Below are 11,955 nucleotides of genomic sequence, written 5' to 3'. Positions count from 1 at the left end.
CAAGGAATCTACCACTACTACTATTACTAGTACTACTACAGCAACAGCAGCAGCAGGTGAGGCGAGCATTCGCATCGCGCTACGCGAGGCCCCACTCAGATGACGCGTCTCCGTCGCGAAATGGCAGTGCAAATGCGCCATGGGGATCAAGAGGAAGCCGAGCATCTCCAACTGACCAGCAACGCGTCTTCTTTCTTCTCTTCTTTGCCTCCTTCTCTTTATATCCCATCGCTGATCTCGATCAGAATGGCGTCACCTCCCGTTCCGCAGGAACAGCAACAGCAGCACAGGCAGCAGCCCTTCGCTTCCACCATGGCCGCGCCGCCGCCCAGGGCGAGGCTGAGCGCGACAGGCATTGACACACCCCCGCCCTCCTCTCCCTTCTCCAACTCGCTCACCTCGCCGACGCGCACCACCAAAGCCGCCTGGCGCGGCGCGGCAGCAGCAGCAGCGCGCAGCGTCCCGCCGCCGCACTACGCCGCCGTCTCGCCGAGCAAATACGCCGCGCCGGGCAGCTCGCCGATCAAGATCTTGCGTTCCTCGCATCGCAGCAGCAGCTCGCAGCACCCGCAGACGCCCTCGTCCGACTCTCGGCACGCGACGAGTAGCACGCAAGTGCAGCCTGCATATGCTCAGCAGCAGCAGCGCGAGCTAATGATGCCGTCCAGCTCACCCATCTCGCAGCGCGTCCAGCGGCTACTGCAACGCCAGCGGCAGCCCGCGCCCCCAACGCTCCGCAATGCTGGCGGCGCTAGCACCATTTGCATCAGCACTAGCATTCGCGCCGGTCGCGGCGGCAGCAGTGACGACGGCCGCGAAAGCACGACAACGAGACAGTTGACACCGCCGACGCTTGCACCGGACGCGGCTTGCTTTGGCTTGTTGCAGACTCCCTTTCCCGCGGCCACCCCCTCCGTCGCCACATGCCAAGCTGGGCAGCAGCCGCAGCCGCAGAGCGAAGAGCTGATCGACAAGAGCAAGACGTACATCCTTTTTGGCGCACGCTCGCACTCCATCGTCCTTGGCCGCGCCAAGCAGCCGCCCTCTGCCGCAGCCGGCACGGCCGGAGCGCTGCGCGCCTCCTCCCCTCCGACGAGTGTCGTCGCGACAGACACAGACGCAGACGTAGATGCGCATGCACATGCACACCGCGGCGTCGCTGGGGGGGTGCGTGCGCAAGACGATAAGCCTGTCGCAACGATCGCGCTGCCGAACGACGCTAAGCACGTCTCGCGTGTACACGCCGTGCTCGACTACGTCCCTTTTGGCAGCAAGCTCATCGCGGAGTCCAAGGCGTCCAGACGGCACGAAAGCAGCAGCCGTGACGCATCTGCACCCACACCCACGCCTGCAGACAAGGGCACGTGGATAGTCCGCATCCTCGGCCAGAACGGGCTGATCGTCGACGGAAAGCGCAGACAGCCCAGTCTCGCGTTCCGTGTGCACGCTGCACGCGCACAGGTCGAGCAGGCGAGACATGCGCAGCAGCAGCAAGGCCAGAACGGTGACGGGAGCGATCAGCAGAACACTGCCGATTGCAACGAGAGGGCATGGCACTTCGACGGCCTGGATGCCGCGACCGAGCTGGACTTTTTCGGGATCCGCATCCGCTTTGTTGAGGTCTTCAGCGGCAGCGGCAGCGCGGCAAGCCAACCGATTAGCACGCCGAATGCACAGCTGCACAGCCGTACCGTCAGCGAGGACTCCACCGGTGCGGCCTTTGCTGCTCCGGGCGAGGATGCAGACGCGCCCATGGCCGAAGGGGCGTTACAGCGCGTGCAGCCGCAGAGCCCGGCGAAGCGCCGCGCAGCCGGCGTCCCCGTGCCGGCCGCACACAAGCTGCCGAGCGTCGCATGCAAGGAGGACCTTCTCGCGCGCCGGCTCAGCCAACAGCGTTCTTCGATGTCAGAGTTCGCGTCGGGCTGCAGCGGCAAGCACAGTACCGCATCATATGTTAGAGAAAAGCAGCTGAGCGAGCGCGTCGCCTCGGCCGTCGGCGTGAAGCGTGCATCAGGCGCTCCTGTTGGCGGTGCCATGTTCAACCGCCAGGGCTTGATGACGCCGCCGGCTAGCTCCTCTCCCACCAGACATGCTGCGGCTGCCGTCGTTGCGGCTCGGGGCGCCAAAGCCCACCGTGCGAATGCAGGCGCCGTCGCTGACGTGGATGCAGATGCGAGCGCCGTCGTTTCCGACTCGCTGCTAAGCAGCGCTCATAGAGTACGCTCTGTGCCGCAGCGAGCGATAGAAGACGTGGAGGCTGAAGAGGATGAGGAGGATGACGACGATGACGACGATGACAGCGAAGACGAGGACTTTATCGGGGAGGAGGACGAGGAAGATGAAAGAGTGAGCAGCCCCAGCGCTAACCGCGGCAAGAAGAGGGGCATCCTGCTGTCCTCGCTGGTCCAGGAGACTCAGGAGGGTGAAATGCAAGAGTTAAGAGAGGAGGAGGAAGACGTCAGACAACCCAAGAGGCGTGTCCTCTCGTCCGGTGCGGTGCCCGTCACGAGTATCGCTGAGTCCGTGACCAAAAGTCCCGCAGCCAAGGCAAAGCGGCCGGGAGAGGGAAAGGGCGACGATGATGATGACGACCTAACTCCGCCGCCGTCGCCTGAAGTGTGGCGTTCCGGCCGTGCACGTAGCAGCGCCAGCCGACAGCCCAAACAGATTCACGCCAGTGAGTCGCAAATGCGCATGCCTCCCCCGCCCGTGCCGTCGATCGTGGCGCGCTGCGTCGCTTCGACGTCCAAGCGCAACAGTCCCGCACCGGCCGGCGCACTTCCGCCGCTCTCATCAGCATCCACGTCCGCACCAACGGCCAGCGCCGACGCTGGATCTGGCGAGGAAGCGATGCTCGCAAGCGCGCGCAGCCGTGCACGCCGCGCCGTGCGCATGCTCGCCGCGACGTACGACCTCGAAGGCCTGCTGGCAGGTACGATCGTCTTCCATCGCACCGCGACAATGGCCTCTTCGGAAGCTGTACGCGGCGTGCTCGCTAACAACCCTGGCCTGATGCAGGGGCAAGCGGGCGAGCGCGTTCCTGTGCACTCGAGCCCGCAGAAGAAGAAGCTCGAGATGAGCGAGGCGGTTCAGCGCTTGCAGTCGAGCGCCAACAGTGCTGAGATGCAGGCGGAGAGCGACGGGCTCGTGCATGGCAACACGGTTCTGCTGTGGGAGAACCCTTTCGCAAACAAACTGGACGAGAGTCGTTGGAAAACCATGCAACGCAAGGCCTGGGCGGAGCATCTGCAGCTCCTGCTGCACGAAAGCCCCATGTTCGGCAGCATCCACCGCCAGGGCAGGGACTCGAGCGGGAATGCTCTCGAGGCTTGGTACTACTATGACCATGAGAAGGACCACGACAAGGAGAGGGCGACTAACCTCAAGCCGTTCGTCAAGCCAATGCGAGGCGTGCTCAAGTCGATGAAGGTGAGTGCATGCGACTCTCAGTCGCAGGGTACGTGCTTGCTAACCTCCACCCTCGCCTTTGTTATTGCCCACAGCCCATTATCTGGAAAAAGTCTCTGTACGGTCGCTGCGACAGTGATGTGTCACTGAAAGCGACGCCGCGCGATCTCAAGACGCGGGTTTGGGACGAGACGCAGCCGGAGGAGCGTGAGAGCACATGGGATAAGGAGGGCGACCAGGACTTCCGTGTCTGAATGTGGACATAGACTGGTTCAAAATTCACCGTTATACATCCATTGTCCGATTATTAAAACACACCAAAGAATAAAAGAAACAGCCTGAATGTCAACGCACAGCGACCCTCCTTGATCCTTAGGCCTATTTCTGCTTGAAGGGAGGATATCGTTGTTGATGTAGCTTCTACTTCTTCGAGCATGCACCTTTCGAAGAGGCTTGATTCTAACGCGCTCAGCACCGTACCCAAGCCTTGCCGTGCCACCTATGCACGACTTCTCCACCGATACATGGCTCCATGTTGCGTGGTAGGCATGCACATGAGGATGTACATGCCCATCGAGCTTCCACGGATATACAGCGCTCTTCTTATCGATGGACACTTTCTGCTCGATGCTGCCCTGGTAAAGTAAACGATGGAGGAGCCACCGCAACCCTTTTGGACGTTTCGCCAGCATCTCCCGTACGCGATCCACAGCCTGCACTTCTTCTCGTCTAAACAAAGACAAAAAATTCACAAGGACATCCATGGCTTAAAGGATGCGCGAAAAAGCGCAGGAGCGCTATGGCTAGCAGCTGGAGACTCCCATGGTCAAGTCAGCGTCACCTCAATGAGGACCTACAGGCAGACAGCGTTCTGGAAGGCTCACAACGACAGCGTGCTGGGTGTCGAAATGGTCACGGACGACATTATCGTGACGTGAGTTGATGGTACTCTCTTTGAAAGCTTTTATCAATTAGAAAGTGACGGAGCAGGCCTCCAGGTCTGGAAGAGACAATGAATTACACGTTTGGTCATTGTCTGGAAAGGGCAAAGAAGACCGTGGCAGTGAAAGTCAACCCTCAGCGACGTCTCAAGAGTCACAAACGGTGCAAACAAGCACCGTATCCAAGTGTGCAGCTCGGTCTCGCCTGCCATCGAGAATGTTGAGCTCTTTACCTCAGCCAGCCAAACTCTACACAGTCGCGGTAAATGCGATGAACTATTGCCGTTTCTCCATACTTGCCTGTGGTGATGCACCGGGTCGGCCACACAGCGAAGATTTGGGATGCCCTGAAATGCTCATCGCAGTTCCTCATACGCTTGAATCGGCGTATATCGACTTGCTACGGGTGTCGTCCAGCGCGGGCAGCCCGCAGCGGCTCGCAACAGCACTTGGCAAACCTGACCTTGCTTCTTCCGAAGCTGTGAAGTCGAGCAGGCAAGCGATCGTCATGGCCCTTCATCTCTTCCGCCAGAACCCTCAACACCGAAGCTCTGGGCCGCCACTTGAGAAAATGGATGCTGCAAGTGATTTGCATCTTCTCGTTGGATATGAGGACGGACGGGTTGTCTTGTGGAGACAGGAGTGTAATTTTCCTGCGCAACGTGCAACGGCACATGGGGGCATGCCAAAAGAAGGACATTGGGTTCGCGTTTGGGAGTACAAAGAGCATGTGGAAACAGGCGAGTTCCATGGCACGATTGAAGCATTGGAAGTAGAGGGCCCCTGACTCTTGCTTGCCTGCAGTACTTTCCCTCTCGCTCTCGCCATGCGCAAAATTTGCTATATCGACCGGGGCGGATGACGTGCTTGTTCGATATGAACTCAGCAGTCTGGTTCAGAAAGGGCAGACGAAGCGCATTTCAGTCTACAAGACGGGCTTTGGTGGTCGTGCATGCAGCTGTATCCGCGCGGACAGCGAGGTAGTCGCCGCGGGAGGCTGGGACGGTCGTATCCGGGTCCACGCTGGAAGCACCTGCAGGCAACTGGCTGTCCTCTCATATTTCAAGGACACCGTGCAGGCCATTGCCTACGCACCTGATCTTCGCGATCAACATTCAGAAAGAACATCACCTGGCTGTGATGAGTCCGATTCGGATGAAGGCTGGGACGTCGGCGCCCACGAACGCATTGAAGAAGCGTACAGATGGTTGGCAGCTGGCGGAAAGGATGGGCGCATCGCACTGTGGAGCGTCAAATTTGAGCGCTCTTCAAATACAGTTTGAACGGTTTGCAGAGTTGTGCTACAAATTATGATTGCTGGATATCGATAAGGCAATTTGCCGATCCCTCAGCATAAAGGGTTGCTAAGCCTGCTGCAGACCTGTTGGTGCCGTCTGGTTGAGTCAGATCCCCCTCGAAAAGAGTCACGATCGCATGCCATAGAGCGAGAGAGGTCAAGCCGGCCTGTTCGACAACGACGCTTGAAGTCCATGACATGGAGGCAAATGGCGCTAAATTCCCACGGAATGATTTGCGCCCGATCCATCGAGCTACTGGGTGGCCGTCGATGCTGAAAAAGATGGTGTCAAAAACGCCGAAATTTGGCCGATCGCGTTCCCAAGACTCACCAAGGCATATCAAGATTGTGCAGCTGCAGCTCCACAGTGCAATACCGTGCAGAGGCATGATTGTGCACACTTAGCGAGATTGGTATCGTCAAATGCGAGGTAGATTCAAAGTCATGCAGGGCACGCCTTGGGGCCGCTATGAGCACTTCGATCGGGTTCTCCTCCTGGCTGAGCCGGCTAGTGAGGATGTTTCGCCAGAGTACCTCTGCTTCTTTCGCAGTCTGAGCGTACAAGCTACGAGGCTGCTTGCCTTCTGGCGCCACGGTGGAGGTGAGAGCTAAGAGGTGATTCTGTAGTGGGCCTCCGGGGATGCCGAAGAGGTGGTGTGTTCCTGAGCGTCCCGAACCAGGAACTCTCCAATGGAGGGTGAGATCAATCTCGTGCGGCTCATGCAGCAGGTAGATCTTCTTTCGCTCTACAGCTGGTATAGCAAAGTATTCTTGAGCAAGTCGGGCTAATCGCCATTTCTGCTTGTCGGATTCTGTGAAACGTCGTGCTATCAAAGCATCGCTATTCAAGGCGGAGATATGCAAGACAGACTCTATTACGGGGACATATTCATCAGTTTTCTTGTCCTTGATCAGCTTTCGCAGTCGCTCGGAGACCACATCAGCGTCCACTTTGCTTGTGTCGAAGTCTACACGCGTGAGTTTGAGAGTAGTCCGCGAAGATTGCGCAGGCAAGAGCGTGATGGGGTGATGGCCCACCTGTTGACCTGAAAGCCGCCATGCCATGCTGGAGATACTGATGTTGGTAATCTCCAGATCCTCATGCATCAGATTGTGGACCTGAAGATACAAATACCGATCAGTAAGGTGCGCAAATACTTGAAGATCCATATCCTGACCTCAGAGAGAATACGCCAGGCGCCCGGTTTTCCGTTTGTTGGCCACCCAGTGCAATTAGCTCTGACCACCGGTTGTACCAGACTCTCGAAGCGGTAACGGGCGCACCTCGCGACGCCATCGGCACCCTGTAGAGACGTGCAATGAATAGATTCAGATATCGTCGGGGTCAATCGCCTCCGGCATGCTCACCAAGAACACGACTAGCAGGCGCGCTGTCTGGAGGCCAATTGAAGATCCTCTAGACCAGAGTGTCAAGCTCGAGCTTTCCCCAGCCTGCATTTGAGCGCTGGTTCGGGGGAAAATGAGCCGTTCTGGTTGCAATGTGTTATGTACCACCACCTTGGCGCCTTCGTGCATGTTTGAAGCTTCATCTGCTTCAGCTACAAACAGAGACGATGTGTCTTGAATAAATATGCCCAGATGCTTGACATCTAGCCCAGAGATGTTCCTAAGAGAAAGCTGGTATTTCACCTCCTCGCCTTCTAGTAAGGATGGTTGCCACTGCTGGACATCAAGTGCAACAGTGGGTCGTGCGTCTGTGATGGTGACCCTCAATGTTGCATCCTCCGCATACGTCGGTTCCAACTTCTGCGCCCTCGTTTTGTTCAGTCGTTTGCCTCGCTTCGTCAGAGCCTGTCTGATTGGCACGTTCTCGTTCAAGATGAAGGTGATGGTATGCAAAAGCAGCTTGCCAGCATGCTTCGGTACGAGTTCAACATCGACCCAGCGACTTTCAAAAGGCCGAACTGTGACCTCGGAGACAGTTGTTTCTGCGAGATTTGACTCGCCTGCTTCCATTTCTTCGTCTTGCCAGCTGCCATGGATACGGAGAGAAGAAATACTGATAGTGCAGGCGAGTGAATTTTGCAAGCTTAGGCGTACTCGGAGGGGCTCTGGATAACGAGATTAGGCAGGTTCAATGTCAACAATCCTAGAACTCCGAGATACGGGAGATTGTTGAAACTCACCGCCTACTTGCGCAACTCGCTCCGGACTGCTCAAAGGCATTTCCAGTCTAGAAAGGCTCTTCCTGGCATTGTCACCCAGCTCGTGATCATTTCTGAACAATTCAGAGATATATGCATCTCGGATTTCTTCCCAGCGAACCTCTTCCTCCGCATCCGAGATTGGCGGACCGATGCCAGCATGCGCGCCGACAAGGACTACGTTTTCGCTTTCACTTTTGATGATTGTGCAGCGCGCGACGTCAAATAGCGGCTGTGCCAGCGTGAGCTCCTGGTCTTGTGCATTCTCTTGAGGAATTTTTCCATCGCTTTCCGCTTTTTCTCTCAATGTCTTCCACAGCGCCGATAACTGCTGGAGGTAGGCAGCCTGTTCATCTGCGCTTCCGTATCCCGACCTGAGAAGACCGATCAGGTGCTGAATGCTATCTCGCAATCCAGACTCAGTGCTGCTACGCTGCTGCGCTTGCTGCATCAGCTCGCGCTGCAAGTGAGCATCGATAGCCGTCCACGAATGCAACGGCTGGAAGCTGTTGGCGCTCTCAAAGCAGCGCCCTGCAAGTGCACGTTGGCCACATTGTCGATACGCGTGGGCTGCTGTGAGTAGATGAATTGATGCTCTACGCACCGAAGGATACTGCAGCGCAGCAGCGGCAACGTCGGCTGGCGGTAAGCCGGCCTTTTCGTTCACACTAGCTACACCCTTACGCAGACACATCAGTGCAGCCTGCTCATGCAGCATGGCAGCTGAAATCTCATCCATGCTGGCCTCTGCACTGTGCTTTAGCGTATTCGCAGCATGTGCATGGAGCTGCAATGCTCGATAGGCTTCGTAAAACAGCAGCGTGATTCGAAGCATGCTAAAGTGAAGATCCTCTTCTCGCACTGCTGTCGATGTTGACGCGCCTGCTGTCGCGTTGCTCTGGCCTAAAAGAGCGGCAGAAGCTGCCGCGAAATCGAAGCGCGCAGCTCGTAGCTGTGCGCCAATCTCCTCTGCCTTTTGTGCTTGCTTTGCAGCTGTTGTACCCGCCTCGCCTGCGGCTGCTGCGACGCGAAGCATCAGACTGGAGAGGCCAGCCATGGCACCCGCCGCGCCCGCCATCGCCATGGCTCTGTCATTCGCAGCATCTTTACGCATAAGCTCGTATGTTGATGCCGCAAGCGAATAGTCACGCAAGATGAACGCGAAGTCTGCCAACCGCCGAGTCTGTGCTTCATTGCTCGAAGCTGGATAGTAGCCTGCGCTGGCGAAATAAGCGCCAGAACCAGCTCCGGTGGAAGAGCCCCCGGCGCTGGAGGACGCTGAGGCTGCGGAACCAAAGAGTCGTCTGCCGGCGCCGAACAGCCGATTGGTCAATCCTTTCCGGCTTTCCGAAAGCTGCGTGTTCCACTGCTGGACACTGCGCTCCATCCATGGTATGAGGCTTTGCGCAGCAAACACGCGCACGAAGGATGCGAGTGTGCTGACGTCTTTTGCGGAGAGGGATGTAGCGTAGCGAGCGCTTCCGGAAATGTGTTGCGTACCCTTCGCGGCTGCTGATCTGGTAGACGATGGATATGTTGCTGATCCATTCGCGCAACGAGAATGACGATTGTCAACGTCCAGAGATGTGCACGTCATGTGAAGCTTCGGACCCTCCTCGCCATCATCGCCAAGCTCCACACCCTGAATGTTGAGTCGGCCTTCTTCACCAATCGACCTCTCCCACAATTCTGCAATGGATTGACCATCTCTCCCAGGCGACTCCTCTCCTATCCCCGCTTGCACATCAACGACACCCCCAGTATTGATGATGACCAAGCTGCAGTTGAGACCATAGCTCTTTCTGCAGCTTTCAAGGATCCAATTGCTTCTCTCCAGACTTCCCCGTTCCTCCTGCGCAGATGCGTCGTGCAGTAAGACGTAGTAACGCATGATCGTCGAGTCCACATAAGGACGCGCCGTGAAGAGCGAGTTGGAAGTAGATGAAGACTCATAGAGCTTCTTGAAGGCGCCTATTGGATCAGGGTTGTGGCTCGACACTACCATCATGACTATTTCGCATAGTGAACAGTGAAGTGTTTGCAAGGTGAAACAAAGATGATCAGCTACGTCACGAGTATATACTAGGAATCCAAGAGAACTCACACGCGACCGGATGGGAGAATGTTTCAATTGGTGCGACCAAGATGGTGGACAGCACAGCATCGCGAAATTCAGCGTACCATGGCGTAAGCTTCTCCACCGGTTCTGCAGATGCAAACGAGGTATAAAGGCAAAACCGCGTCAGCACAGGTTGGTGTTTCCGTTAGATTTGCTTTAAATTACCTTCCAGCACGTCACGATCCAGGTCATCTTTCCCAAGGAGGGTCATTGGGCCCATCCTGCTCAGCCAGTCCTCTTGCTGTCCACCTTCTTGCTGCTTTTCCTTACCCTTGCCGCTATGCTGTGATATTTTCCTGTTCAAATACGGTACCATGCCGTCAATCAGATCTTCTGGACGGACGCGAAGCCTGTTGAAATGCTGGCTCGAGGACTTTGAAGAGTTGGATGCTGGTGCTGGCAGAAACGCATCGAGAGGGTCGAAGCGGAGCGGGAAGACACTGCATTGCTGCTTTTCTAGATGCACGCTCGTGACACCGACTTCAATGTTATCAAACCGAGGAAATGCACATTTGATCCTCAGCCTCATATTTTAGCGTGGGTCAAGTGTTGCATCGCTCAATGATGAGGACGTTGCGCACTCACCATTTCGAACGCTATCTTCAAAAGGCCGCAACAGCGCGGCAAAATTATGCAGACCATTGGTAGTGCGCAGCAGATCATTGACATCGTCAGACTCCAGTATTGCTATGCGCGGCGCCAGAGCACCATGCACCGTGTAGTTGTGTGTGTCCATAGGAGGTCTTTGAGGAAAGGCACTCATAGTGGGCCTAGCTCCAGCAATTGGCGACGGCACCCGAGCTGCCGGCATGCGAGGAACCTCAGTAGCCATGATCGGAGATGCCTATTTGACTATCCTTCAAGGAGATCCAGTCAAAGATTGACCCGCAGCGATCGCAAGGAGAAAGCAGGAAGCCGCTCTGTTGTATCCAGAGGGGAGCAGCAGGAGGAGCGTACCCAAAACCCTGCCGGTGACGATGGGCTCCCACACGATCTGGCGCCTACGCTCTTCCCTCTTTCTGAAGCGAGCAGCGCGAGGATTCAATAGTACTGAACTGAGTAGACAGCGACGGAAGACACCCTTATGGGTCAGTGACCATGCAGTCCGAGCCCCTGGTCGGCAGGACCATGGCGTCAATGCCGACCAGCATCAAGCGGTTTTGAAGGCATCCCGACTAGCTCCAGCGGACGACTGTACGGGCCATCTCTACATCGATCTCATCCACGTCTCTGCATGCATTCGGTGCAACGGTGTTGACAAGCTCGGGCACTCATCAATTTTCAACATTGCATCGGCGACTAAACCCCAAATTTCTTGTCCAGCATCCTCTTGTGCAGACATTTTGCGAGGTCTCTCTTATTGTGCAGCTCCCCAGGCATGTTTGCGGGGAGCCTTGGCGAAGGTATTTGCCGGTGATTCTTTTCTGGAAGGGCCAACTTGCAGAACCAGAGTGTAGCAGGTAAAGTAGCTTCTCACGCAACATGGCCAAGAAGGGGTTTGCCGGGCACAAGGAGCGCAAGAGGGGAAAGAAGAAGAGCAAGGTTGTCGCCGAGCTGACAGTCGCCGCTGTAGAAGAGCCCTCTGAATCCATCATCGACACCGATCTCACGAAGAAGCCAGCTGCTCAACAAGAAGGAGAAGACACAGATGGTCAGCTGAACCCCTCTTGGGTCGTTTCTGAATCATCTATCAAGCCAAACGATGCAGACGACGTAGCACCCTTCGGCTATGTCGACGCGGACGTCAAAGCCTACTTCAAGGATGTACATGCGAAGCTCAAAGAAGCCGAGTGGGCTGCTCCGCAAAAGAACCGGTCTTCAGAGCTCGGGGAAGATATCGATGGAGAGAATGAGCACTCGCTTCTGCTCAATGCTGCCATTCGTGAGATGGACGGCAAGGAGCTACGGCTTGCAACTGATCCAGATACCAGCATCGCCCTGGAGTACATAATTGAGCATATGAAGGAGAAGCAGATGAGAATTTTGGTGGACCGAATGACCGGAAGGTAAGCCTTTTCCCCTCGC

The 11,955-nt window shown here is 56.4% G+C and overlaps 5 protein-coding genes across 5 annotated transcripts; 3 read left to right on the top strand and 2 right to left on the bottom strand.

Moving 5' to 3' along the window:
* Positions 1-312: 312 nt before the first annotated feature.
* K437DRAFT_262372 (uncharacterized protein) lies at positions 313-3,662 on the top strand (the record flags this gene model as incomplete). The annotated part of the gene is made up of 2 exons (XM_013388459.1): positions 313-3,429; positions 3,504-3,662. The coding sequence occupies 2 exons, from the start codon at positions 313-315 to the stop codon at positions 3,660-3,662; spliced, it is 3,276 nt and encodes a 1,091-aa protein (XP_013243913.1).
* On the bottom strand, positions 3,620-4,394 carry K437DRAFT_91056 (uncharacterized protein). The gene has a single exon (XM_013388458.1). The coding sequence runs from the start codon at positions 4,170-4,172 to the stop codon at positions 3,681-3,683; it is 492 nt and encodes a 163-aa protein (XP_013243912.1). The 5' UTR covers positions 4,173-4,394; the 3' UTR covers positions 3,620-3,680.
* K437DRAFT_218545 (WD40 repeat-like protein) lies at positions 4,218-5,602 on the top strand (the record flags this gene model as incomplete). Its single annotated transcript, XM_013388457.1, has 4 exons — positions 4,218-4,342; positions 4,407-4,493; positions 4,575-5,058; positions 5,126-5,602. Coding segments are annotated over 4 exons (1,173 nt in total), but the record flags the coding sequence as incomplete, so codon positions are not given.
* A 371-nt stretch (positions 5,603-5,973) lies between these two features.
* Positions 5,974-10,762, bottom strand: K437DRAFT_267765 (uncharacterized protein; the record flags this gene model as incomplete). Its single annotated transcript, XM_013388456.1, has 7 exons — positions 5,974-6,765; positions 6,825-6,950; positions 7,015-7,718; positions 7,794-9,821; positions 9,916-10,017; positions 10,096-10,410; positions 10,516-10,762. The coding sequence occupies 7 exons, from the start codon at positions 10,760-10,762 to the stop codon at positions 5,974-5,976; spliced, it is 4,314 nt and encodes a 1,437-aa protein (XP_013243910.1).
* A 650-nt stretch (positions 10,763-11,412) lies between these two features.
* On the top strand, positions 11,413-11,940 carry K437DRAFT_267764 (uncharacterized protein; the record flags this gene model as incomplete). Its single annotated transcript, XM_013388455.1, has 1 exon — positions 11,413-11,940. One exon carries the CDS (start codon positions 11,413-11,415, stop codon positions 11,938-11,940), a length of 528 nt encoding a protein of 175 aa, XP_013243909.1.
* Positions 11,941-11,955: the final 15 nt, after the last annotated feature.

This window comes from Tilletiaria anomala, assembly GCF_000711695.1.
Source record: "Tilletiaria anomala UBC 951 chromosome Unknown K437scaffold_28, whole genome shotgun sequence".
In the NCBI taxonomy this organism is placed as follows: Eukaryota; Fungi; Basidiomycota; class Exobasidiomycetes; order Georgefischeriales; family Tilletiariaceae; genus Tilletiaria; species Tilletiaria anomala.
This window is presented reverse-complemented; position numbering and strand designations above follow the sequence as displayed.

What these genes read in the sequence shown, in the direction of transcription:
- K437DRAFT_91056 (XM_013388458.1), bottom strand. Translation starts at nt 4,172, where the DNA reads ATGGATGTCCTTGTGAATTTTTTGTCTTTGTTTAGACGAGAAGAAGTG.